Source organism: Mauremys reevesii, linkage group 1, assembly GCF_016161935.1.
Source record: "Mauremys reevesii isolate NIE-2019 linkage group 1, ASM1616193v1, whole genome shotgun sequence".
Lineage (NCBI taxonomy): Eukaryota > Metazoa > Chordata > Testudines > Geoemydidae > Mauremys > Mauremys reevesii.
The window spans coordinates 40,813,859-40,840,790 of NC_052623.1; the positions used below are offsets into that span (position 1 = coordinate 40,813,859).

Below are 26,932 nucleotides of genomic sequence, written 5' to 3' on the forward strand. Positions count from 1 at the left end.
GGATAAATTACTGAATAGCTGCATGGGGATTAGGTGGTTAGTCACCAGTCACCCTGGCACTACTAATATCCACTGAGCGTTTTACTGATTCCAAGTCACAGTGCTGGCTCTGTGAGTCTGATAGCACAAACCATTCCTTCAGCTGGAAGCTTAAATTCTACATAAAGCTATTCTAGCCCCAGCGTGTGTCATACTGATGGGGCTGAGGTTGATGTACAACCTCTGTGGCTCAGCAACATCTATTTACCAACTCTTCTGAAAATACTCAAATGCATTTCTCCCTGCTCTCCCTTCTGTGGATTTCATTTCTGACCTTTTATTGCACAAGATTCTTTTACAGAAGGATTTTAATAGATGAAGATGCTGGGTGCCACTCAAGTATCTGGGTACGTACAACACCCAAGCTGATGTTTAGACCTGATCACGCAAGTGCTCATGTGACTTGCTCAGGACTGGTCCCTAATTCAGCTTGGTCCCTCTGTTGATGTTTGGGGGCTGGGGGCAGAATTCCTCAAATATTCATTATTTAATACCCTTGGCAGTTTCTCCTCCTAATCTGAAATTCTCCTGATCTGTTTCAATTCTTCCAAAAAAAGCAGCTGTCACTAAACTACTAGAAGCATTGCTGCCATTGCCCAGAAATACACTGTCTTTGGGAATGCATTATTCTGCTTGGAAACATTTTTTTCTAAATTTAGCTTCCCCAATTTTATTTAAAGGCATCAGCATGAAAACAGAAACAGGAAGCATTTGAAAAACTGGGTGTTTCTGCCAATGAACACGTGGTGGAGTCAACTCAGACAGGGCTTTAGGAAAACCCTTAAATCAGGGGTGGGCAAACTTTTTGGCCCGAGGGCCACATCTGGGTATGGAAATTGTATGGTGGGCCATGAATGCTCATAAAATTGGGGACTGGGGTGCAGGTGAGGGCTCCGGCTGGGGGTGCGGGCTCTGGGGTGGGGCCAGAAATGAGGAGTTAATGGTATGGGATGGGGCAAGGGTGTGTGTGGGGAGTGAGGGCTCCAGCTGGGGGTGCAGGCTCTGGGGTTCAGGAGGGGTTGGGACTGAGGGGTTCAGAAGGCAGGATGGAGATCAGGGCTGGGGCAGGGGGTTGGGTGCGGAAAGGGGTCGGGGTGCGGCTCCAGGCAGCGCTTACCTCAAGCAGCTCCCAGAAGCAGCGGCATGTACGCTCTCTGGCTCCTACGCAGAATCGCAGCCAGACGTCTCTGCATGCTGCCCCATCCACAGGTGCTACCTCTGCAGCTCCCATTGGCCACGGTTGCCAGCCAATGGGAGCTGTGGGAGCCACGCAGAGCCAGAGCACGCGCAGAGAGGGACAAGCACCTCGGCTGGTGCTTGAGGGCCTGATTAAAATGTCTGAAGGTACGGATGCAGCCCCTGGGCCGTAGTTTGCCCACCCCTGCCTTAAATGCATCTTCCTTGAAGCTTTTCTAAATATCCATTTTCTCATACAGTAGGTGGAGCCATAGTGGAGAGTAACAAGATTTCAAAGGCTATTTGTTAGGAACTTTAGGCACATCTTCAGCTGTGAGTCCTTAAAGACACATTAATGTGGTTTCATCTAAAACTGTTTATCTGAAAGCAAATCTACTGCCACTATTTCTTTTCCCAGTTAAGTAGTGCAAATATTTGTTGAGAGGCATGGTCTGGATAGCAGAGCACATGACTTTTGCAATGACACTAACTCCTCCTGTGGTCTTGGGTAAGCAATTAGACCTTTCTGCCTCAGTTTTTCAGCCTCAACATTTGCTGCTTTCCATTAGTGTGTATAACATTCCGATTTAGAAATCGGATTGATAGAAAAATGGTGAGTAATCCTCTTGAGTCTGCTTAATCTGCTTCACTCAGCTACTATTCCCCATGTTTAGATCTTCCTTCTGTAGGCAATCAGAGGGTTTCATTATTTGCCACAGAGTACCTGGATAATTATAATTCTATCAAAAGTAGAGAAGACTGTGTAAAAATTCAGAGGGAGCTAACAAAGTTACATGAAGGGGGAGCAACATGACAGCTCAAACTGATCTAGGGTAAAATGTTCAAAAGTACCCAAGGGCCAGATATTTAAAGATACTTAGACATCTAGTGATGCAGACAGCCATGCAATAGGAGTTTCAAAAATTCCTAGGTGCACAACTCCCACTGAAATCAATGGGAATTAGGTGCCTAGTGGGGTTTTCAAAAGCCTGAGGCCTGAATGCGCAAAAAGGAGTTAGGTGTTACACCTAACTTTTAGGCACCTAGAAAATTATTGAAATTCACATGGAGCGTAAAAACCTACTGCTGCTACCAGTTGCTCAATTGGTAGAGGTTTGCGCTGTGGATCTAGAAGCCCCAACCTTAATCCTGGCATTTCCTAACTTTTGAGTGCTTGACTCTGAAACCCTAATAATGTTCTTTTAATGGGGCTTTTTTTGTATTTCATTAGCCAGATGAATAGATCATTCTGTAAATTGTATAGGATCAATATACACATGTATGTATACATGCACATATCCTGCTGCTATCTGATGTGATTATAAATAAAGCTTCTTCTGTGAACAGGCTGTCCTCAAACTGTCCACCCCTCGTTTCTTATGCCTTCCTCTGTAGCATCTGGTATTCGTCACTGACAGACAGGATACTGTACTACACGGATGACTGGTCTGATACAACATGGCAAGTCCTTGTTCCAATATGAATTCAAGTGACAGATCATTACAGTAACCAGCCAGAAGTATTTCTAAAGTACAACTGTTAATTTGCTTTTGTAATGTCCAGAATGGATCCATTTTGTCCAAAATTTTAGTGACTTTGGCTTCGTACTACAATTTGTATTTATTGTGGAAAGATTCTTTGGATTCGGAAGACTTATACTGAGCTAAGGATATCTGGTTCTAATTCTTTTGACATTTTACCCTATGGTTTAGGCACTGATGCAATGGTCTTGGTATTTTTCCTTCTTCCAGCTCAACTGTAACATATTTCCAAAAGGGACAGTGTCCTGTGCTTTGCTTTTGTTATAGGACAGAATGTACATCACCTGGAGTGCAGCATAGCACCTGATAAATGCCCACCTCTGGCTTTGCAATATTACTATTTGTATTTTCCATTAATCTGGTGAGGAGGATCCTGCTGTTCCTATACACTGTGACTCAGCAGCTAGTAGGTCTGCTGTCTGCTTTAGAGCATTAGAAAAAAAGTATAACAGCTTGGCAATATCTCAGAACACAGTACATGCACCATCTTGAGGAACTGATAGATGTAAAACTAAAGAATACTGTAAAAGCTACCAGAAATAGCATTTGATTAACCTGAAAAGCTCTTGAAAGAATCCTCAAAGTGCCTGATCATTCAGCAGAGAGAGCTTTGTGGTAAACAATTCTACAGAATTTAGTAGAGATTAAATAAATCAATAGAGTCCTACAGACATGAATCTGGCTTCTATTCAAATTTCTCTACAAGCCTATATAGTTTAGGAGATAAATATATCCTTTCCACACTTTCTTTAAATATTTATAGCATGGATTATTTTATATAAAATTCTATAGGATGGTTAAAAAGTTTATAAAAATTATAAGATTTCTAATAAATTCTGCAGGCCTTTTTCATAATGGGTGTATATGCGTGGGTTGGGGAAAGCGGTGCAGAAGAAAGGAGGGGGCAAAAGGTAATTATTTTTAAATGCAGTAATCTGTAAAATAGGAATAATGATGCTTACCTTCTTTTGTTAAATGCTTTGAGATCCCCGGAGGAAAGGCATTTTATGGTAATATAATTAGACAGGATAAAGGTAGGTATATTATAGTATTATGTAAACAAACAACACATTAAGGCTGTAAACAATAAATAAAAATAGAATTAATCTATTTTACATGCTGCAGAAGGGATCCATGAAACCACAGATTGTGTTTCCTTCCAGAGTATGGAAAACAGGGAGTTTTTATTCATCCAAGCGATATTAAGGAATGAGCCCAAACTAGATAGTTTATTGAAGGAACAGAGGACTGTGTTATTTTCCTTCAATAACTTTTCTAACCCTGATGTAGACAAACACTTGTGTCCTGTACTCCCTAAGCAATCCCTACTGATTACACTGGGAGGTCTGCTGGAGCTGTCCCAGTGTTTCCAATCAGGACCTATTGGTGATGGTCAGGGATTCAGATCAAACTGGGGTCTTCAGCCCTTCAGAACATTTTGAAAGGCCTAACTGAGACAAAAGCGAGAGAACAAGATATTTTGAGCAGAAATGAGCTTTCATCCCCAATAGATTCAAAGGCAACGTTTGTTGAGTCCTGCTGTCTTACATCTTTGAGTTCTTTCCAGACGGGTCTAATTGGAGCAAGGCTGCCCAAGGTTCGCTGTTGTTGCTAGGCAACAGCAAATGTTATATTTATATTTTTTAACTCTGGTTCTTACACAGACAGATTATGGACTCAAAAGGAAACACCTGAAGCCAATAGAGGCCTTTTAAAAATGTGATTATATTTTGGGAGCTGATGACTGTTTATATTATACAATGTCATATTATCATTTGGAAGCTGAAGAGCATTAGACACATTGTCAGTACTCAACTGCTTCATAAGCACAAAAAAGTGGGGCAGAACCTCCATAGCGGGGCACAGGAAGTTACAAATACCTAATGAGGAATGTCGGTAGTTTTAACTGACAAAGATGAAAACCCAGTTCATTTTCATACCATTTTCTGTTTGTTTTTTTAAAGAACTACTTTTTTAAACAACAATAAAAATATTAGGTACATTCATCAACACAGCAATATAGCAAGAATGGAAGTATCTGATGTGATGTAATGTCAGCACTAAAGGTGTCTCCCGTTTTATGATTTGCACATGCAGATCCTATTAAACAGAAAGTTATTCACAACCATACTGGATTATTATTATTATTATTATTACTGGTATTAGTATATTAAGTTCAAGTTCTTAGGGCCCTGCATAGCTCTGCCCCTTCCAACTTATCTGCCATCAATTCTTTTTGTATCACTCACTATCCCTTCAACTCTCAGTGATATTCCATTTGTCGACTTCTTCCAAACCATTGTCTAACTGTCCTCCACACTAACTGCTACGTGTGGAAAATCTTTCTTAAGTGAGCTATAGCTCACTCTTCTCTCTGAAATCCCTCTGGTAAACCCAGTTCTTTTGAGAGGCCTAGAAGAAACTTGTTGAAAGCGTTCTACTGATTGTTTTTATCCATTAAGCACATATTTGTTATTATTTTTTTCCTACATCATGCTGTGCACTATAGCCATCATGAGTAACCACCATGGAGCTCACCCTGGAACTTTATCCCCTTTCTCCTTCGAAAAATTTGGGCAGATGTATATCATGTTCAGAACTACGAGGTTATCCCAGACACTATGAGGACATGGGGTGAAATCCTGTTCCCATTGAAGTGAATGAGAGTTTTGCCATTGGCTTCAATAGAGACAAAATGTCATCTCTGGATTCTCAGGCTTTACTTCAGTGTGCAAAACCCTAATTCGAGGAGTTATTTTAAACGTCTACTGGGGGAAGGAGCCAAGATACATCTTTTCCAAGCAAGGCTGACCCTTTTAGAGGCTCAATGCACCCATCAAAATGGCAATGTATTGAAAAGAGTTAAACCAGCTATGAGCAAACTTCACCCCAGGACATCTTAAAGGAGAAGGACAACAGTCAAAGCTGAAAGAAAATTGACTCTTTTCAACCAAAAAAACTGGATTCCTGGAAAGCTAGAATAGTTCTTATGGCCTATTTAATAACAAAACAATGGTAATAAAATGTCAAAGAGTTTTCAGATAATTTTTCTTCAGCTTTCTGAAATAAAGGGATAAAATCCCGACAATTCAGAGGACATTTTTCTGCTGTTTTCTGGTGGCCTGTTTATAGCGCTAGGAAGAAGCAGGTGAGATCAGGTAAGCAGGCACCAGACAGTTTGCAAAAGCACTACATGGATAAAGGAAGCTCTGAATTTAATACAACAACAGATTAAAGTTAGGACACTTGCATGTATCCTGAAAAAAGGCTCTTCATATGAGTGAAGTGAAGAGCTGCACAGAGTGCTGCTGAATCCAATGAAAAGATAACCATGGGTTTTTAGATTCCAGCCCCACTTCCTTTTTGCATTGCCATAAAAAGAGCGCACAGGTATTGTAGGAGTAGCCTTTTCTCTTAAAATATCAAGTGGTTTTCACATAAATATATTAAAATGTGCCTAACATCTTGTTCAGGTTTTCTAGATACGCATTTTTATCACTGAGCTTTGCATGTCTAATACTAATATGTTTATCAACAATTGGGAAGACAGAACAGCAACTCTTAAGAAATAGCTCCACATTTCCATCAGAGAAGTTATACTGAGGGCCAGAGTTTTATGCTAGTGTAAGCTGGGCATATCTCTACTGGAATTAATCATTACCCTTTGCTATGATGATTTACATTAGCTGAGGATCTGGCCTTATGGCTTCAAAACTTTTGCTTCTTAAAATATGTTGTTTATTCCTTATTCCAGACAGAAGAGTGGCATTACTAGGCAAGACAAAGTTCTGTATAAGTAGAGCAAAAAATTAAATGAAACTTTAACTATTTCTGATTTAGAGGATAAAGCTATCTTTCTTGTCAATATTTAGGTGCCAACTCTGAGGAAAAGACAGTTACTTTTTCTGTAACTGGTGTTCTTTGAGATGTGTTGCTCATCTCCATTCCATATTAGGCATGTGTATGCTCGCCACATGCACCAGTTCCAGAAGTTTCTCTCAGCAGTATCCATAGGAGAACGGCTCTAGTGCCCCCTGGAGTGGTGCCCACATGGTGCAGTATAATGGGCGCCGCTGACTCCCCCCACCCTCAGTTCCTTCTTGCCAGAAACTCTGACAGTGGGGCAGGGGCGGCTCTACGTTTTTGGCCGCCCCAAGCAGTCATGCGGGGGAGGCGCCCCTGAGCCGCGGGAGCAGCGGACCTCCCGCGGGCATGACTGCAGAGGGACTGGTGGTCCCGCGTGGCTCGGCTGGACCTCCCGTGGCTGCGGACGGTTCGCGAGTCCGGCGGCTCCGCTTGAGCTGCCGCAGTCATGCCTGCGGGAGGTCCAGCCGAGCCGCGGGACGAGCGCCCCCTCCGCAGTCATGCCTGCGGCAGGTCCAGTCGTCCCGGGGCTCCGGTGGACCTCCCGCAGACATGACTGCGGCAGGTCCCCCCCGGCCGCAGGGGACGCCCCCTAGATTTTGCCGTCCTAGGCACCAGCTTGTTTTGCTGGTGCCTAGAGCCGCCCCTGCAGTGGGGTAAGAGGGTGGGTTGTGGAATGGACATGAGCAACACATCTCGAAGAACACGAGTTACGGAAAAGGTAAGTGCCATTTCTTCTTCGAGTGCTTGCTCATGTGCATTCCATATTAGGTGACTCCAAAGCAGTACCCCTGGAGGTGGGCAGGAGTTCACGGATGTGTAGATTGCAACACAGCTCTGCTGAACTCAGCATCATCTCTGGCCTGCCGAGTGATGGCATAATAAGCCATGAACGTGTGGACAAAGGACCACGTTGTGGCTCTACAGATGTCCTGGATAGGGATGTGCGCCAGGAAGGTCGCCGAAGATGCCTGCACTCTTGTTGAGTGGTCTCTGACAATCGGTGGTGGCGGAACACCCGCCAGGTCCTAACAGGTCCTTATGCACGAGATGATCCAATTGGAAATCCTCGGTGAGGACACCGGAAGGCCCTTCATCCTATCTGCTGTAGCGATGAAGAGCTAAGCTGATTTACAGAAAGGCTTGGTACGTTCTAAATAAAAAGCCAAGGCCCTCCAGATATCTAGGGCATGAAGACATCTCTCTTCACTGGTCTTGTGCCGTTTGGGACAGAACGTTGGGAGGAAGATGTCCTGGTTCATATGGAAAGTGGATACCACCTTTGGCAGGAAGACCAGTGGGGCCGCAGCTGAACCTTGTCTTTGTAGAAGACCATGTACGGCGGTTCTGAGGTCAAGGCTGTAAATTCAGAGACTCGTCTCGCTGACATCACTACCACCAGGAATGCGACCTTCCATGACAGCTGGGAAAGGGAGCAGGAACCCAGCGGTTCAAAGGGTGGGCCGGTGAGCCTAGACAGGACCAAGTTAAGATCCCACTGTGGGACAGGAGCCCGCACCTGCAGGAAGAGTCTCTCAAGCCCTCTTAGGAATCTTACCATCATGTCATGGGAAAACACCATCTGTCCTTGGATTGGCAGATAAAAAGCAGAGATGGCCATAAAATGCCCGCTAATGCAAGAGTGTGCTAGGCCCTAGTTCCTCAAATGAAGCAGGTAGTCCAGGACAGCCTGTATGGAAGAACACGAGGGAAAGATGCCACGTTCAGATGCCCAGTGGGAAAACCTTGTCCACTTGGCCAGGTAAGTTAATCTAGTTGAGGGCTTCCTACTCCCCAGGAGGACCTGTTGGACTCCTTCCGAACAGGCCCACTCCTCTGGGTTTAACCACACAGCATCCACATTGAGAGGTGGAGGAACTTGAGATCGTGGTGTAGGAGCCAACCATGGTCCTGTCACAGCAGGTCCAGGAGGTTGGGCAGGGGCCAGGGAGGGGCCGTTGACAAGTTCACGAGCGTGCCGAACCAGTGTTGGCGAGACCATGCTGGGGCGATAATGACAACCTGCGCTTTGTCTCTCTTGATCTTTGCCAGAACCCTGCTGATGAACAGAATCGGAGGGAACACGTATATCAGGCTCCCTGAACATAACCGGAAGGCAGGCATCAGAGAGAGAGCCCTTGCTCAGACCTTGCCAAGAACAAAACCAGTGGCATTTCCTGATCTGTCTGGTAGTGAACAGGTCCACTTGGGGAGTTCTCCACCTTTGGAAGATCATGCAGGCTACCTCTGGATGGAGTGACCACTCGTGGTGAGAGGAGAAGTCCCTGCTGAGCTGGTCTGCCAGCGTATTCTTAGTATCAGAGGGGTAGCCATGTTAGTCTGGATCTGTAAAAGCAGCAAAGAGTCCTGTGGCACCTTATAGACTAACAGACGTTTTGGAGCATGAGTTTTCGTGGGTGAATACGGGTGACAAGCTTCCAGATGGATGTCATGCCTGATGCAGAAGTCCCACAGATGGAACGCCTCTTGACAGAGAGCTGACGAGTGCGCTCCCCCTTGCCTGTTGATGTAGAAAACTGAGGCTGTGTTGTCTGTCAGGACTCATACCACCTTGACCGACAGGTGTGTCAGGAAGAATCCGCAAACCAGCCAGACTGCTAAGAGCTCTTTGACGTTTATGTGCAACTTTGCTTCCCCGGGGGACCACATTCCCTGTATCTAGAGGTCGCCGAGGTGCACACCCCAGCCGAGGTCCAAGGTGTCGGACATCAACTTGATGGAGTGAGGGGGGTTGTTGAACAGAACCCCCTCAAGGACTGTCCTGCAGTCAGTCCACCATCACAGCAAGGTGAGTATTGCCTGGGGAATAATCTTTTCCGGGGGGCTCGGGACTGGGAATAGACCATCCCCAGCCATTGTTGCAGGGGTTGCATTCGGACACTGGCATCACGGGTCATCTAAGTGCATGCTGCCATGTGACCCAGCAGGTGCAGACAAACCCTGGCTGTAGTCAAAGGGAACACGGAGACTTCTGTGATGAGGTTCGTCAATGCATGGAACCTTTCCAGTGGCAGGAATGTTCTGGCGCAGGTCGAGTCAAGGACCGCTCCGATGAACTCTATCCTCTGCACTGCACTAACATCGACTTTTTGTTGTTTACCAATAAGCCCAGAGAGCAGCACGTGGCTTGAAGCACCGCAACATCCCTTTGGACTTGAGACCTGGAGCTGCCCTTGTGGAGCCAGTCGGTGAGGTATGGGTAGATCTGGATACCCCGGCACCTGAGGAAAGCTGCTACTACTGACATGCACTTGGCAAACACTCTTGGTACTGTCACCAGGCCAAACAGGAGGATCATAAACTGGTAGTGGTGGAGCCCCACTGTAAACTGGAGGAAGCGTCTGTGTCCTTGAAAGATCACTATGTGGAAGTATGCATCCTTCAAAACGAGAGGGGCATACCAATCTCCCGGATCCAGGGAGGGGATATTAGATAGAAGCCAGGGAAGCCATGCAGAACTTTAACTTCTTTTGGTACTTGTTGAGGTCTTGCAGGTCCAGTATAGGCTGTAGACTTCCCTTGGCCTTTGGGATTTAAAAGTACCGGGAATAGAACCCCTTGTTCTGGTATTTGAGAGGAACTTCCTCCACCGCCCCCAGCTGTAGCAACTCCTTTACCTCCTGCGTGAGGAGACTCTTGTGAGAGGGGTCCCTGAAGAGGGATGGGGAAGGCGGGAAGGAAAGGAGAGGTAGAAAGGAACTGGAGGGTATAACCCTGTTCCACTGTGCTGAGGACCCATCAGTTCAAGGTTATAGCGGTCCAAACCGGGAGGAAAAGAGAAAGGCGGTTGGAGAACAGTGACAGATGGATCCGGGGAATAGTCTGGTAGGTCACCCTCAGGCACACCCTCAATGTGACCATTTGGCCCCTTGCTTGGCACGGGTCGAGCCCGATTGGGCTGAAGGTGGAGGCAGGTGGTTCAGATGGCACTTGTAGCCCTGGGCTTGTTTATGGGGCTGGTCCTGCTGAGGCTCGCTTCCCTGGCCCTGAGGCTGCTGCAGTTTGAATTGCTTACGTGTCGGGGCTGGAACATAGAGGCCCAGGGTTTTCAGGGTGGTGCGGGAGTCCTTGAGGCCATGCAACTTGCTGTCTGTTTGCTCCACAAATAGGGTTCGGCCTTCAAAGGGCAAGTCCTGCATTGACTGCTGAGCCTCAGAGGTCAACGCAGAGAGGAGCAGCCAGGAGGGTCGCCACATGGAGATAGTAGAAGCCCTGGTGCTGGCAGCAGCATCAGCGGCGTCTGATGCTGCCTGGAGCGTGGCCCTGGCTGCGGTTGTGCCCTCATCGAGGATCACTCGGAACTCCTTCTTGAAACCTCGGGAGTGACCCTTCAAACTTGGCCATTGCTTGCCACATATTAAAGTCATATCAGCCAAGGACAGCTTTGTGATTGGCCACTCTCAGCTGAAGGCTGGAAGATGAATAAATCTTATGTCCAAAGAGATCCATCCTCCTCAAGTCTTTATTTTTAGCGGTGGCCCTGGGTTGTCTTTCCCTCTCTTTGTGGTTAACTGCCTCTGCCAGAAGGGAAATGGGGGCAGGGTGGGAGTATAAGTACTCATGCCCCTTGGTTGGCACAAAATACTTGCATTTGCCCCTCTTAGAGACAGGGGCCATGGAAGAGGGGGTCTGCCACAGGGCATTAGTGATTTTGGAAACCCCTTCTTGAAGGGGTAGGGCCACACTGGCAGGAGCTGAGGAGCAGAGGATGTCAAACAGGGAGTCCAAAGGCTCTTCCAGTTCCTCTGCCTGAAGCCCCAGGTTGGATGCAACCCTCTTCAAAAGTTCCTGATGTGCTTTGGCGTCATCTTGAAGAACTGGGTGTGGGGGGCCCTGGATAGCCTCATCTGGTGAGAACTAGGACGATGCTGGTGCTGCGGGGACCTCTACTTCCACTGTTCCAGCAGATTGCTCTCCTGGGTCCTCCTGGACCTGTGGGGTCTTACACACTGAAGTCTCGAGCCCTGGAGGGGAACAGGATACTGAGGCGGCTGGCCTCTCCAAGGCTCCCAATGCTGACCGGGCAGCCTGGGAGGGTTGGGTGAACCCCCAAGGGTTCCATGGGTACCATGACCCCAGCCACTGTGCCTGGGGCCATGGGACAGGTTTCGGTGCTGATGCTGTAGGTGGCACCGCAGGTACCGGGATTTGTCCCACGGTTAGGGAACCTTGCTCCATGCCGGAGGGCAACAAAAACAATTAGGGGGATAGAAGAACTTCCATTAAGAGGAGAGATTAAAAAGACAGGGACTGTTCAGCATGGAAAAGAGTTAGGTAACGGGGGATATGACAGAGGTCTATAAAATCATGACTGGTGTGGAGAAAGTGAATAAGGAAGTGTTATTTACTCATTGACATAACACAAGAACCAGGGGTCACCCCATGAAATTAATAGGCAGCAGGTTGAAAACAAACAAAAGGAAATACTTCTTCACATGACACACAGTCAACCTGTGGAACTTGTTGCAGGGGGATGGTGCAAAGATCAAAAGGTTAGCTAGGTTTTAAAAAGAATTAGATAAGTTCCTGGAGGATAGGTCCTTCAGTGGCTATTAGCCAATCCCATGCTCTCGGTGTCCCTAAGCCTCTGACTGCCAAATGTACTTGGACTGGATCACTTTATAATTGCCCTGCTCTGTTCACTCCCTCTGAAGCATCTGGCATTGGCCACTGTTGGAAGAAAGGATACTGGGCTAGATGGACCACTGGTCCGACCAATATGGCCATTCTTATGTTCTTATTTTAATTACCCTTCATTATTTGTACTGTGTGCAACAGCACACGAAATGGTGTTAAAGTGACTAAATATACAACAAAATATGGTTCCTAGTAGCATGTCAAACGTTTAACTAGGTTAGAAATTAGTAGATAATGTATTTCTTTTAATTTTCATTGTATGTATTTTGCAGAACATATATGCTAAATATTTAACACTTATTGTGTTGACATTTGTCTGCTGCCATAAATGTTAATATAATACTGTATTTTATAATAAATGCAAAAATAAACATAAAATATTTTATAGAAATAGAACATGTACCTATGAAATAAGACAAGCATAAGTTCAATGGGTAGGCTATACTTTTCCAACATGAGGAACACACAAGCCAGTTTATATGCTCAGTGAAGTAAGGGTGAGTCCTGTAGAATCCTGTGGGTTAATTTTTGGCATTATCTTCATAGATATCAAGGCAAATCAAACAACAAGCCAAATCAACCCTCTCATGTAAAAGTCCTTGTGAGAAGGCTGTGGAGGAGGAAAAACTTCCCCTTGTGGAGTGCCCTTCACATTCTTGTCAGGATACAGGGGTTGCCTCCCCAATGCGAAAGAAGAAAAAGGCAATCTGGTCCCCAAGACCTTTCAAATCCTCTGAGAGCCACTCAGATGTTTAGAATGGGGTGGTTTCCGAGGGCTAATCTAAAAACAAAACCCAGGCATCCTCCACAAACTAGCAAAGGGAAAGAGATTTGGGTATTAAGAATGATTTTCAGATGTCAAGGCAATTAAGTGAACTTCTTGTTTTCTTCTCACCATGGGTGTTGTAAGGAAAAGGAATTAATTCTGTTCAGCAAAATCATCATTATTCATGCCATTTAAAAAAACTGTGGATATTAACCCTAATATAAGCAATTATTTTAGTTTCATAGCTCAGTGGCATGTGTTTAGGAAGGCACGTGTTTGTAGCATGTGTTTCTTTTATCCCCTGGAATGAGTAGGTTATAAAGTGAGTCAGAAGCTATACATTTTCAATCATTTGAAACTCAGTCTCAGACACATGAATGGAAGAGACCTTCTTTCCTGCCACTGTCAAAACCTTGAAAATGTAAGGCTATAATTTCCTTGTTAGGTTAATTTTGGGAGGGACAGAGAGAGGGGTGGGAGGAGCAGGGGTAATTGCTATATTGGCCCATTCTGTTAAAGTCAATGGGAGTTTTCCAGTTGACTGAAGTGAGAATAGGATTGAGCAAATAAATATGGATTAATAAAAACACTTGAATTATATTTCCTGGGACTGCACAGAATGGAGACAAATTTTAGAGCCCTTTGGCCAAAGTGCTAGTGATACAACCTAGGGGATTCACAGGTGGTGCAACGCTCACTTTTGTGCTCCTCCAATCCTGGGTGGCTGTTTCCAGGGTTGTGCCCCCAAAATACCTTACAGTAGCCTAGAAGCTATTCTGTGTCATGCAAGCAGCCAATTAGCTCAAGCATCGAATTGGCAGCAGGAGACTGGTAGGGTTGTAGGAAGACATGGCCGTATCGCTGTTACAAGGGCTGACTCCAGGCACCAGTGAAGGAAGCAGGTGCTTAGGGCAGCCAATGGAAAGGGGCGGCACGTCCGGGTCTTCGGCAGCAATTTGGCGGCGGGTCCCTCAGTCCCTCTCATCCTCTTTGAGCTGCCACCCAAGAGGAAGAGAGGGAGCAAAGGACCCGCTGCCGAATTGCCGCAGAAGAATGAAGTGGTGTGATTGAGGTGCTGCCGATCGGCTTTATATATATATATATATATATATATATTTTGTTCCGCTTCGCCACTTGGGGCAGCAAAAAATCTGGAGCCGGCCCTGCCTGTTACTGTAGCTACACCCCTCACTTGAGGCACAGTGGAAGATGATGTAAGAGCTTTTACATCAGCCTATACTACCGGGAGATCACACACAGGGGCAATCCTCCCAGGGCTAGTTAAATTGGCTTTAAAGGTAGCATGATGCAAAGCAGATACTACACATCCCAGGATCCTTTCTCCAGTCCCATAGTCTGGCTGCATTAGTGAAACATTAGCCTAAGAAATAACAGAATGGCTACTGAAACCACTAGGAACAGTACTGGCCCTTTAAAAGGTAAGAGTTCTAACATTCTATGAATGGTCTAAGTAGGTTACTTCTGAACTGAGCTTTCATCGGACTCACAAAAAACATATCTACCTTTCCTGGCTGGATTTCCTCTAAGGGCCAAATTCTTCTCTCAATAACATCAATGTCAACTGGCACAATGGCCACTGATTTCAGCAGAATTCCAGCCTTCCAGGTTTATATTTGTGTAACTCACATCAAAGTCTCTCACTTCTTCAAAGATCTCTCTCACACGGACAGGACTTCCAGAACCAGCAATAGGACAGATGGGAATGGAGACACCCTTCAGCAATAGAGGGCAAAAAGTCTTCAAAAATGGCTGAAGGCGCATTTAAGTGCTGCAAAGACCTTGTGCTAGTCTAAACAGGGGCGACTTTCACCCACTGACTTCTGTGGGAGTTCATTCACTGAAGGATAAAGTAACCGCACCTAGGGGTCATTAAGCCCAGGAACCAGGAAAACACCCTGAAAAGACTTTTTATGTTTTGATTACACTGAGGTCAAGATGCTAGGTTCCGATATTTTTAAAGAGAAGAGAGAATTTCTAATTTTAATTTAAAATAATGTGCAGAGTTTTGCCCTACTTAAGATTAGTTTGGGTCCCGGTTCTTCTTCTCTATCACCATGCAACTGTCTGAAGCCACCGCTGGGTACTTCATGATCAAAAATCTGTTCAGAATGTCTGCCTCTTACTCAAGTAACTGCACATCTTCTGTTGTGTAAGTTTTATCTGACATAAATGCATTCTCCAGATGAATGTCATTTCATTCACCAGTTGTAATTACTTTTTAACTTTAGTTTCCCACTGCTTTATATTTTAGCATATCAGAAGCTTCAAGTCTTGGATGAAGAAATTCCATTTAAAACTTTAATTTACATAGATAGGTACAGGAAAAATAAATATGGAAATGCACGACTGAAAAAAAAAACCCAGCATGGCTTGATTGGTGGTTTACAGTATTACAGCATTCAGCTAAATGCTGAAGCCTGGGCAAAGCTATGCTTCAGAAAATTACTTCACACGACAAATAATGTAGAAGAACAAGAGAGATATAGATCTCTTGACAAAGAAATGAGCATGTTAGAACTAATCAAGCTGCAGAAATTCTTATAGTCAATCTGTCAAATTTGAACAATTAAAGGAACTTTTCTTTAGGCCAGCTGTTTCAGAGTACTTTTGATTAAATCAGGTTATGAGAATTTGCATAATTTCTCCAGAGGGTTAGCAATAAGAACGCTTTGCCATTTTCTATCTTTTTCTTGCATTATCAAAATGTTTTTTTATTGAGTGCCTCTTGACAGTGCTAAATAATACATTTTCCTCCAACTATACATAGAACTCTGAAATCTCAGCCTCATCAGTAAAATTAAACATACTCTCAAGCCATTGGAATAGCACCTTCCTACATCAAGTCCACATAAGAGTGAGGAACAGAACCCTCGGCCAAAAACTAACAATATCCATGGAGTACATGGTATGGGGGAGGTAGGGTAGACATTGCCCACTTACATGTTATTTTGGGCTAGCTGGTATATGGATTTACTGGCCATTTCCCTACCATTCCTTTGGCCTGCCAACAGCTCACTCTTAGCTCTGAGCAGTATGTCCTGTAGCAGTGAAAAGGGCCTGTGGAATGCTCCTTCCCAGCCTCTCCCAGTGTTTCACTCATTTCATTTGGTGGGAATTTTGCAGCTGCCCTGGAGGGGGTGGAGGCTGCAGGATGTATCACAAGATTTCACTCAAAAACCAGGGCTGAAATCAAAGCAACCCAGAAAGACTAGCAGCACTTACTGGTATGTGGTTGGACTGACATTGATGCGACGTGGATGACTTCCTGACTCAAACTTGCTTGCCAGAGTGACGTTGTTTCCAAAGAGACAATAACGTGGCATTCTCACACCAACAACTCCAGCCAGAACTGATCCTGAATGAATTCCTATCCTCATCTGGGGAAAAAACAACAAAAAAATAACTCAACAACCTGTGTTAGTAACTTCTGTAGCTCTATCCATTGCTAATGTAGTCAGAGGACTTTTAAGTACTTGCCCAGGCCATTCCCAAGAACCAATTTAAACAGATGATAAACTGTGGGGAAAACAGCGGGCTCTTCCCATGCAATACAGACAGAATTAAAAAGTAAAGGGGATGAATGCACCTTTGCAATATAACTACGTCTAGAAAGAGAAGACTTTTAAATCGGTAAATGTCAATTTTGCTGCGTTCACGCGCGCGTATGCACATGCACACACACACACACACACACAAGCCAACAAAAATATTTCTGTTGATGATAATATACATTTACAGATAGGTGAAGAAAGAAAAATGCTGCTTGAGACCCTATTAAAGTTTTATTTAAGGATACTTTGTGTATTTTGACATATGATGTTGACAGTTTGTGTTTTTAACAGTTCTAAAGCATTAACTTTTGGAATCTCAGTGTCTACTGTTCTTAATTATTGTTTGATGCTCCCATTGTCTAACTCACCCATAATTTCCCATGTCTGTGAAAATTTAAAATAGACAAAAATTGAAAAAAATGCTTTAAAATAAACTTTGATATTATCCATCAAAATTATATATTTCTTCCAAGCCCAAGTATAATTTACATGCAGGGGATTACTGATATGAAAAATATAACCACTTACAGGACACTGTAGGGGAAGGATCTCAATATTGATACAAAAATTATATTTACAGTATAACACTTTTTTTAAGATAGTTACAAACTTGTTTCTTCCTTTATTGACTATTAAGATATAGCTACAAATATGTAATAGCGTGGATGCTTGAAATATAACAGTACATACTATATTTAGCTAGTTGTGTTACCAAGCATATAGCCAATCAAAGACATTCCAGGAGGTTTCAGCTTTCTGTCCCCAATTACAAGCAAGTAACTCCTTCTTAGCCATAAGGATTTTTATTGCCCCTAAGCATACACATTCAGAAAAGCTGCATTTTAAAGTATACCTTACTTTAACTTTGCACTACTTTCTGTTGTGCTATGTTTTAAAGATGAACTTATTATTGAAATTTGTGCTTTGAACAAAAGATTCAATAGACATTTACTTGCTATAACAAGACTATAACCATGTAAAACATTCATGTTTTAGGAAGAGACCTGATTGCAAGGAGGAGTGTAGGAATTTGTTATCAGAGCAATACATTTAAGTCATAAAATGAGCCTATACCACAATCGCCACCCTTTTCTTTTCAATGGAAAATCCCTGCTTGTATTTTAAAACTTAAGGACAAACACATATGGTTGGAAATATTTTACAAATTTTGTTTAGTTCTTAAATATTGAAATAGCAAAAATCTTTGTGAAATGCAGATCTGCAAATAAAGTTAACCAAATGCAAAGCTCCTGACAGCTCCTAATATCACTGTTATGTAAATGGTAAAATGCTTTATGTACAACTACAGCAAGGCCATTTGATGCTATAACTGGTTACTAACATAAGAAGTCATTTGAGTACAGAAATGTTTATATTAATTGGGAAATTAGTTATCTGGCAATGCTTCAGCAATCCCTCATCAAACTTCATGAAGACGAGAACCACCTCTTCCAAGATTGGTAAAAAGAAAAGACAATACCTTCTTTGATGGCCATTGAAGCTTAAAGACTCCAATAACACTGCTCTACAGCCAAAATGCTTCTGAAATAAATGTAGGCCAACTTTACTAATTCTGGGTCACTGAGAACGAAAATGATGCTTAAAATTGTTGATTGGCTCTAGTTTTCAAGATATGCTATTGTGTCAGTATATACGACCCTTGACTTGGGAATAGCGGAGGATAAGTGAGTTATAAAGGGAAGGGATCTCAATTTAAACCAGAAATGACTAAAATACATCTTTGACTGGATCTATGAATAAATCTATGGGTTTGGACAGTACTTGCTTTTTAGGCAAAACAATGAATGATGCAATCTGAAGCTGGTATTGCGTCATACATGATATGAATTGCATCATGTTATTCCTAGAAGTCATGGATGATGCAATCATAATGAAGCTTACATCACTCTGCTGAACAAATTGCCCTATATCAGCTCTAGAAATCATACAGTGTCGTGCTCTCTTATTTGTCAGTGTTTGATTTTGCAAAGGGACACATTTCTGTTTAGCCAAAGTGAGCAGAGATGCCTCGTACTTGTGTGAACAGTGCAGATAACTTCTGCTATGTTTGTGGTGAAGTAACTTTTGCATCACAAAAGCGCAGTATAACCACTATAGTTAAGAAAGCCTATCACCTTTATTTTGGCTGCAAAATTGGAGATCAGGACAAGAGGTGGGCCCCACACATATGCTGCAACACTTGTGCAACAAATCTTCGCCAGTGGTTGAACAGGAAAAGGAAATCTATGCCTTTTGCAGTGCCAATGATTTGGAGAGAGCCAACAGATCATACCAGCAATTGTTACTTCTGCATGGTGCCTCCAGTTGAGAAAGGTGTGTCAAAGAAGAAAAAGTGGACTGTGCATTATCCAAACATTCCATCAGCTATACGCCCAGTACCCCACGGAGAAGGACTGCCGGTTCCTGATGCACCAGAATCATTCTCACTTGAGTCAGATGAGGAAGAGGAAGAGGATGAAACTTCTGGTCCTGAACCATCAATGTCACAGGACCCACATTTTCTCCCATCCTCCTCTTCTGAACCACACCTCATAACACAAGGTGAACTGAATGACCTTGTCAGGGATTTGGAATTACCCAAGAGTAAGGCAGAGCTGTTGGGCTCCAGACTACAGCAGTGGAATTTCCTGGCAGGTGATGTTAGGGTTTCCATGTTCTGTGACAGTCAAAAGGATCTTGTCCCATTCTTCTTCATGGAAGGTGATCTTGTAGCCTGCAACAACATCGATGGTGTGATGGCAGCCCTCAACATCGTTCACGATCCAGATGAGTGGAGACTGTTCATTGATTCATCGGAGACGAGTCTTAAAGCTGTTTTACTGCATAATGGCAATGTTTTGCCATCAATTCCAGTTGGTCATGCAGTCCATATGAAGGAAACCTATGACAACATGAAACAACTTTTGAGGTGCATAAACTATGACCAACATCAGTGGCAGCTCTGTGGCGATTTGAAGGTTGTTGCTCTCTTGCTTGGTCTGCAGACTGGATACACAAAGTACTGCTGTTTTCTCTGTGAATGGGATAGTCGTGCAAGAGATTCCCACTACATCAAGAAAGATTGGCCTCTCCAACAGTCATTGGAGCCTGGGAAGAAAAGTGTTCAGCATCCACCACTTGTTGAATCAAGGAAGATTTTGTTACCACCCTTACACATCAAGCTGGGTCTGATGAAGAACTTTGTCAAGGCCATTGACAAAACACAAGCACCTTTCAAGTACCTCTGTGGAAAATTTCCAAGGTTAAGTGAAGCTAAGATAAAGGAAGGTGTCTTTGTTGGTCCTCAGATTTGTGAACTTCTTAGAGATGATGCATTTGACCATGCACTGCGTGGCAAGGAAAAGACGGCATGGAAAGCCTTCCAGTTAGTGGCAATAAATTTTCTCGGAAACAACAAGGCAGACAACTACAGGTTGTTGGTGGAAAACCTCCTCAAGGCATACAAAAGCCTTGGTTGCAACATGTCACTAAAGATACATTTTTTGCACTCTCACCTAGATTTTTTTCCACTGAACTGCGGAGCAGTGAGCGACGAGCACGGCGAGCGATTTCACCAGGACATTGCAACAATGGAGAAACGCTATCAGGGCAAATGGAGCCCATCAATGCTTGCAGACTATTGCTGGACAGTGACAAGAGATGCTCCATTTAATGAATACAAGAGACAAGCCAAGAAGCGCTGAGTAGACACTGAATAGGACTAAACTACGTACATAATAGTTTTTTGCCTTTTGTTTCATAATAAATTTTAGTTAGATAACCCTTTTGCTGATTTTTAAAGTGTTACATAAACAGGACAGGTGAAATATTATCATGTAAAGCAACCATAAACACATGAAAAGACCTAGGTTTACAATTTATGATTAAAACTCTACTATCTACACAATATACATAGACATAAAATGTAAAAACTTAAATATCTTAGAAACGGTAGCCAATCAGTTGTTATAATTGTCATATTTGAATTCAGCACATCCAAATACATAATAAATAGCACATTTTATCTCTGAAGCAGACGACTTCTCAAAAATTGTAGACCCAGTGAAATTTAATTTAAAAAGGCCATTTTGAGACCTGACTTTTATAAAGAGAACAGGAATGTTTGGACTCATCTGAAACACAATTTCTATTCCTTTTAAATCCTGATGGAACTAAAGGTATATCTCAGAAAACTAACTGAATAATAATAAAAAAGGATTAAAACTAACTTTAAAATGTATCTGATGCTTTCCCACCACAAGAACAACAAAAGCAGTTAAAGAAATTTTATATATTCATTAGGCTAACTGCACATGTGGGAGCTGAGGGTGTCATCTAACCCAAACCTCAACAGCATGAAGCAAATGAAAGGGTGACAGCAACGAACTTTCAATCTAAACAAGCCTGAAAGAGATGTGTTTTCCTATTTCATGGAAAGGAAGGAAGAGAGTATAAAACCCTGAAGTGAGAATTCCTCACCACATCCCCTCTGCTACCTTGCTTATACACAAGTGCTCTACAACTCATCCTGTCCATCTCTACAAGAAACTGTCACAGATAGATATGAAAAACAGAGAGGACTCAAGAGGAAACCAACCCAGGGAAAAGCTCCCCAAGACTTCAATATGGACTGGTTAACCAAGATACTGCCAAGTGATTAGATATAAACTCTTGTAATGATTTTATTAAGTTATGAAATTGCTGTTGTAATTTCAAATGCTAATAGTTCTTCAGTTAGACACCAAGTGGTTAGACCACACATTCTTGGAGTGAAGACAGGGGCTAAACATTGTAAACAGAGAAATTGTGGGATTTAATTGGATTTTAAGATAGGCCATTTATGAATACTGTGTATCTTAAAGCAGCTCCTTAAATAGCTTCTTCTAAGTAATTGATTTAAATATTTCTTTCACTTTCATATGATTTAGTTGAGATTGCTTACCTTGCCCAATTATGAACTCTGTGGTTATTCTTAATAGCCAATAGGATTCACTTTTCCTTAAACAAAATTATTTTGCTCATCTATAACCCCTCTCAGTTATCTAAGGATATAATAATTTTGGCTTCATGATAATTTTGGAAAATAATACCTTGGTCTCACTTTACCAAATGAATTGGCCCACCAAGGCAGTTTCACTCGCAGAGATGTAATCTCTGCTAGAAGTACTCCACTGAGACACATATAGAAGGGATTGTAATGGAAGTATCCAGTTTATCATCTGTGTTCGGTCATCTGCGTTTTGTTTAATGTTTTCTTTTCCTTTAGTTTACGTCATAATTAGATAGCTATGGTTAATAATTATGATTGTTTTGCTTGGTCTTGATCATGTTGTGTGCTAAGGTATGTAACAGAATCACTGTGACTAAAATAATGGGAGTCACACACCTGAGTTGGCAGTAAGAGAAACAACTAGTCAGAGCTGGCTTTTCTTGTTTCTCTAGACTAGATATTTGTAGTTATTTTAAAAATCAAATTACTTGTCATCCAACAATTAAAATGACTCTTTTCTACCCCATAAATGGACGACATGACCAGAAACAACGGTGGTGGGGTCATAAAAGTACTCTGAAGGATATTTTTTGCCACCAGAGTTAGCACATACCTTAAAATAACTTCTTTAAATTAGTGAGAAGAGGAGCGAAGTGTAATGAATGAATGTGGTATTTGTATTCTTCACTTCAGTTTTCCTCCACAACCTGAAGACAGCTTTTATCACTTTGTCAAACTGATAGATGGCAAACGCGAAGATGCTGAAGATTGAGACAGTGGTGTTTTTAAAATCAGCTTACCAGAAGGATGTTCAGGAGGCACAAATCCCTGACAAACTAAAGAAACCATATCTGTTCTAACAGCCATTCCCCTGTAACTGTCTGGGATGTAGAGATTACATTGGGATGGAATGTGTGGAGGGCACCATCCAAGCCCCTTTCAAAGTCAATAATCAAACAGAAGAGATTTATTTTGGACATATTTTGACCACTAACGGTGCTGGCCATGAAAATTAGCTTCACAAATAGGGAAATCTCTCTCTCTCTCTCTCTCTCTTTTTTTTTAACTTGCTCTATAAAAAAAATCAAGAGCGGATAGTTGTATTTACATCCGGAGAGGTTACTCTTCTGCAACAAAATCTAAATAGCCCCAGTACACAAAATAATAGGCAGGTAATAAATAACAGCTGTTAAAATAGCCACCACAGTGGATCTGAGCTGTACTCAAACTGGTGACCTTGCAGTAGAAGTTTCCATATCCTATTAAATCCCTTGATTCATCTAGTTTACAGTTATTATCCCCTCATCCCTTCAATCACTAGTTTTTTTATATCAAGGAAAATATCATATGCTGAGCACAAATATAAACTGGAATGACTGCATCACTAGCCTATACACACAACGAATAATTGTTGACATTTTATTAACCTGTTCACCTGTTCACGTGTTTGTGAAGCGCTGAGAAATGATAGGTGAAGAGCATCCTACATTATTTCACAGCCTACATTTCTCTGTGTGTGTCCAAATTTTTCCCATGCAAACACACATGCTCTTGGTTTGGTTCCTTAGCTACTGACCACAAAATGACTTCCTGAATAAATATAATATTATACCCATTGTGTACTAAGCCCATGCCTAACAAACATACATGGCACTGATTCTAGATTCACTGAACAACACTAAACCATCCCCACAAGCACTGCAATGTTCACAATAATGCTGTCAATTACAGGCTAGGACAAAAACATTCTGTAAGTAAATAGCACTTTCCTTCAACTAAGCTTTCAACCCTGTTGGTACAGTTTTCAAGGCAACTATTGAATTCACTCAAATACCTTTAAGCTACGGGGTTGGAGTGTGCCTACAAACTTGCTTATGAACACCATCTGTGACCAGTGGCGGATTAACAAATTTGGTGCCCCTAGGCCCTCAAAAAATTGTCCCCCCCAGCTCACCTCTGCTTCCCTGCGGTAAGCCTGGGAGGGAGCGGGGAGAAGGGGAGTTGCGGCACGCTCAGGGGATGGCAGCGGTGGAGCTGAGGTGAGCTGGGACAGGGAGCAGTTCCCGGCCCCCCCAGGTTACTCCCCATGCCCGCGGGCTCCAGCCTCCTCCAAGCGTGCCGCTCCTCGCTTCTCCCTCCCTCCCAGCGCTTTCATGCGTCAAGCCTGGGAGGGAGGTGGAAGGAGAGAAGCACGGCGTGCCTGGGGGAGGAGGCAGGCGGGGATTTGGGGAAGGAGCGGAGTTGGGGAGGGGTCGCAAGCGCCCCTGCAAATTTGCTGCCCTAGGCCTAAGCCTTGTTGGCCTAGGCGAAAATACGCCGCTGTCTGTGACTTCTCATCTCATATTTTATTTCAAAAATATTATTGGGTATGTAATTTTACCATTTTTGTTACAGAATATGTTTCAACTATGTTGTCTGTTTCTGATCAAGAGGCAGATCCTGCAGCCAATACCCACACAAACAGTCCTTATGCATACAAATAGCACATGCAATTTTTGCTGGAGTAATGACTATTCACATCAATGAAAGTCAGCAGACTTGCCCTCAGTAAGATCATCAGAGGCAGTGATATCTCCATCTTTGTATAGCATCAAGGATGCCGTCAGTTCTCAATAAGTAATAAGGCGCTTTTATGATGTCTTGTTATTGTGGGATGCAAGGGGTGAGGTGAAGGATTTAGTTGCTTTGTGCCCAGTTTTAAGAGAATGGAATTGTACTCCTAGTGCTACCTACTTACTCCACTGCTATTTTGTGCATTTAATAAAGGTTCACAAACAAAACTACTTATTGTGGTTTTGTTTGTCTGTACCCTCAGTACATTCAATTACATGCTAAAGCTAGGTTGAAACTAATAGAAGAAATGGTTACGTACTGGAACAGTGATTCTTCGAGATGTGATGCAGACATGTATTCCACTTAGGTGCATGCCTGGCCAGCGCACAGGAGCTGGAGAATTTTGCCTAGCAGGACCTCTAGAGGGGCGGTGCTTATGCCTCATGGCCAGAGCTCTTCCCCTCGCTATATGAGGTGGCAATGTTCTGACCTCCCTCAGTTCCTTCACACCAAAACACCTAGAGACTAGATTCCAGTGTAGAGGGGCTGGAGGGTATGCCATGGAATAGACATCTGCATCACATCTCGAAGAACCACAGTTACAGTAAGTAACCGTTTCTTCTTCTTCAAGTAGATGCAGCTGTATATTCCTCTTAAGTAACTCACAAGCAGTACTCACAGGAGGTGCGGCTTGGAGTCTATTTAAACATGGTCTGCAGGACAGCCCTTCTAAAGGATTTTTTTTCTCAGTTTGAGCAAAGGGCAGTAAAAAGTTGGAAAGAGATCTATGTTTTAATATATTTTAATGTGTCTTCCCTCTAATAAAGTGGGGGTACATTGTTTATTTCAGAAGAAGCACTCACATTAAACACGGGAGGTAGAAAATGTTAATAGGATGCATAGAAAATAATAGAGTCCTGATTAATAGAGTAATTCCATTAAGCTCATGGAAGAAATCCTTCATATAAAAAGGCTTTCACAATTTGAAAGAATGAATCATCATAAAACATTCTACCCACTTTAAATATGTAAATGATTATGTATTAATCATATGCAAATATTACATACAGGTTTGACACTTGAAACTGGCCCATATCATGTAAGGAAGAGTTTGCAAGCCCATACTTAATACCTGCTATTAGGTAAAATAACCATTATTCAACGTGAAATGTATTAATTTAATAAACATTTACAATTTCTATTGTGGAAGCCCAAAGAGGCCTCAATCAGAATCAAGGTCTCACTGTGCTAGGTGATAGACAAACATATAGGAAGACTGTCCCTCACATTGTAAGCTCTTCAGGGCAAACAATCTGGGATGACAAGCAATATATGAAAGGGCTGTGAGGGATACAGCCAAAACATGCAATATTTATGTATTTATTATACAAGTTTATAAACAGAGGCTTTTATTGAACAGAATAAATACATGCACTTCAACTATGCTGACTGGTCCCCAAACTACTCTTAATTAGCTGGCTAATTACTTGTGAGCATCACATAAGCAGCTCTGAAGGATGGATTTGAATGATGAAAGGGGTAAGGGCATAAAGATACATTTGGAGAAGGCAACCTCAGGCATGAGTGGCAACTTGGAAGAAGGTGAGAAGATTGTTGTGCAAGAAATCAAAGTTCAAAGCTCCCACAGTTGAGGGAGAAATGGATGGATGGACAATGGTAGCATCTTTTGGCAAAGTGGAGGGAGGCCATGTGGTGAGACAAGAGTGGATGTATAAGGAGAGGCAGATCTATGATGGACCTTGAAGATGACTACAAGAAACTTGAACTGGATGCATTGGAAAATGGGAGGGATTCAAAGAGGGGAGTGGTGTGAGCTGCACAACAGGCACTGAAAGTGACCTTAGGAGCAGTGGTTTGAATGGAGTGGAGAGGAGGTGATGTGGATGTCAAAGAGGGCAAACAAAAGTAGTTTGGCATGATCAATATAGAAGATGAGGATGGCCTGGACAGACCTTTGGTTGTGTGCATAGAAAAAATAGGTTGGATTTCTAAAACTTTAGAGAAGAAGCAGCAGCAACATTTGGATGTGACCTGTATATGTGGGACAAAGCAAATGAAGGAATCAAAGATGATACTCTGGTTATTGTCATGAGGGACAGAAAGGATGGGGCGGGGTGTTAACAATGACAGAGAAGGCAGACTGGTGAAGAAAGCTAAAATGTACAGCTTTGGTCCTGTTGAAGTGTAATTTGATGGTGAAATATCCAAAAAGTGATATCAAAGAGAGAGGTTGAGACTGGACTGAGGGAGGCAGACAGAATGGAAAGGGAGACACTCAGCAAATGGAATCTACTGTTGGATTTGCTGTCTTGAATTACTAAACCCTAGAAAATTAAAACATTACACTGACTTGGAAGCACAATTCCAGAATTGCCATCTTTATTCATGCCATGGTTTTATTCCATGCTGTAAAGTTTTATCACCTTCCAATGCCAAAGACAACAGCTCTGTGCTTTCAAGAGGGGTCTGTTGAATCTGAGTTGAAAGTGGATCCTATGCTGAAAATTCACAAGCACCTCCAATTTACATCATTTTAAAAGAGAGCCATAAATATTTCATTAAATATATCTGTATACTAAATGGGTGCAGCTGTAGGCATGCATGAACTCAATTCCACCATTACCAACTGATTCCTTAATAGCTTTCTTTCCTAATCACATTACTTCCACACCAGGCATGATCCAGTTAATTGCTTAAAATTCAAAGCTCCTGAGGATTGTGTCTTTTGGACCCCTGCTGAAAAATTCAATCT

The 26,932-nt window shown here is 42.8% G+C and overlaps 1 protein-coding gene across 1 annotated transcript in view; it reads right to left on the reverse strand.

Moving 5' to 3' along the window:
• Positions 1–26,932, reverse strand: part of GUCY1A2 (guanylate cyclase 1 soluble subunit alpha 2) — a 261,115-nt gene that overhangs the window by 8,904 nt on the left and 225,279 nt on the right. The window contains exon 7 of the mRNA XM_039520778.1: positions 16,288–16,442. Within this exon, the coding sequence (XP_039376712.1) occupies positions 16,288–16,442 (155 nt within the window). The remainder of the gene's footprint in view (positions 1–16,287; positions 16,443–26,932) is intronic.